Source organism: Gavialis gangeticus, unplaced genomic scaffold, assembly GCF_001723915.1.
Source record: "Gavialis gangeticus isolate Ggan-Ray unplaced genomic scaffold, GavGan_comp1, whole genome shotgun sequence".
NCBI classification, from domain to species: Eukaryota; Metazoa; Chordata; order Crocodylia; family Gavialidae; genus Gavialis; species Gavialis gangeticus.
In genome coordinates, this window is record NW_017728982.1 from 710,897 (window position 1) to 712,283 (window position 1,387).

Here is a 1,387-nt window from a genome sequence, read left to right on the forward strand (position 1 = left end):
AAAGCCCTGGTCCCCTGTAGGCACCCAGCCAGGGCATCGTCCCAAAAACTCAAAAGTTTTGAAAAGGGAACATCCTCCCCAGTTCATGGGAAGGGGCGCAGTATGCGCGTGATCACCAGTGGCTGCAGCAGGGGAAAGCAGCTGTCCCTACAGACGTGCATACTTTCTAGTCTTGTTTTCAAAGGGAAATTGAGAGAAAAGTCCACGGGCAATGCAGTGCAGTAGTTAGTCTGGAGCTCTGGTAGTTGTAGCTTTAAGTGGAAAAGGGAGTTTGAAGATGAGCTAAAGAACAAACTGAACCCATGAAGTTGCCCCAAGTGTTAAACTCCTGCCTCTCCCCTTCCCGTTCAAAAGCTCTCCACAAATGGGAGGCTTCACTGCACTGCTCTGTCAGAGGGGAGGTATTGCTTCAGCTCATGGATGGAAAAGACTGACGGGGAGCGGCTCTGGAAGAGCTTTGTAGTTGCAGGCAGGGCTCCAGGCTCAAGCCTTCCTCTTTAGAGGAGGATGCAGGAGTGGGGCTTGTGCTGCTTGCCCGAGTGTCAGTGTTTCTGGCTCTTCCCTCCCCGTGGTGGTAGTGAGAGAACGTGGAACGAGGACAGCAGTCGGGCCTGGACTTGAATCTGCACCCAAGGGAGCGAGCTTTTACCCGGGCGTGAATCTGAGAAGCCCCTCTTCCTTCCAGTGAGTGGCAAACTGGTGCAGCGCTCGGTGCTGAGCATCGGCTTCGCCACTTTGTGTTTCTCTTTGCTGACTTGGGAGAGCATCTGCTAGAGACGCCCTGTTCCTAATTCTCTGCCCTCCCCAGGCAGCACCCTGCGGCTGGGCGGGGGCTGCTTACCCCCAGGTGCAGCCTCATCTCCTGATTATTCAGATGTAGGATGCCCTGATGTCCCCTGGGTCCCTGGGAGCTGTGGAGCCCAGGAGGTGGGGAATTGGACTTTGGCTGACGTAAGTGGAGCTTCTTCCCTGCGTGTGCCAGCTCAGTCTGCATGGGACAATGCTCGTGGTGCGAATTAAGGTGAGTTTCTGAGGCCTGGCGGTGGTAGCTCCTCCAGCAAAGCTGCACTCTTGCACTTGGGAGCAGAAATCCTGCTCTGTGAGCTCGAGGGTTAAGGGCAAGTAAGTCCAGCTGGAGCTTGTGCCGAGGCGGCTGGTTCGCATTAGAGGAAGAATGCACAAAAACAACGTCGGGGGAATAGGCGAGCATGAAGTGCGCGGAGGTCAGGCGGGAGCGGAGGGCGGCAGCAGGAGTCTTTCCGCTCTTCCTCGGCCTGGGGAGGAAGCCGGGCTTTGCCCGTGGCGGAGCCGAGGCCGGGAAGGAAGCGGTCGGCGCTGGGCGCAGGCGGGCCGGGCCCGAGCGGCCAGGGCAGCGGGCGTCGCCGGG

The 1,387-nt window shown here is 58.0% G+C and overlaps 1 protein-coding gene across 1 annotated transcript in view; it reads left to right on the forward strand.

Moving 5' to 3' along the window:
• The first annotated feature begins 1,208 nt into the window (after nucleotides 1–1,208).
• PHLDB1 (pleckstrin homology like domain family B member 1) overlaps nucleotides 1,209–1,387 on the forward strand; it is an 8,094-nt gene continuing 7,915 nt past the window's right edge. The window contains exon 1 of the mRNA XM_019511694.1: nucleotides 1,209–1,345. Coding sequence (XP_019367239.1) covers nucleotides 1,209–1,345 — 137 coding nt within the window. The remainder of the gene's footprint in view (nucleotides 1,346–1,387) is intronic.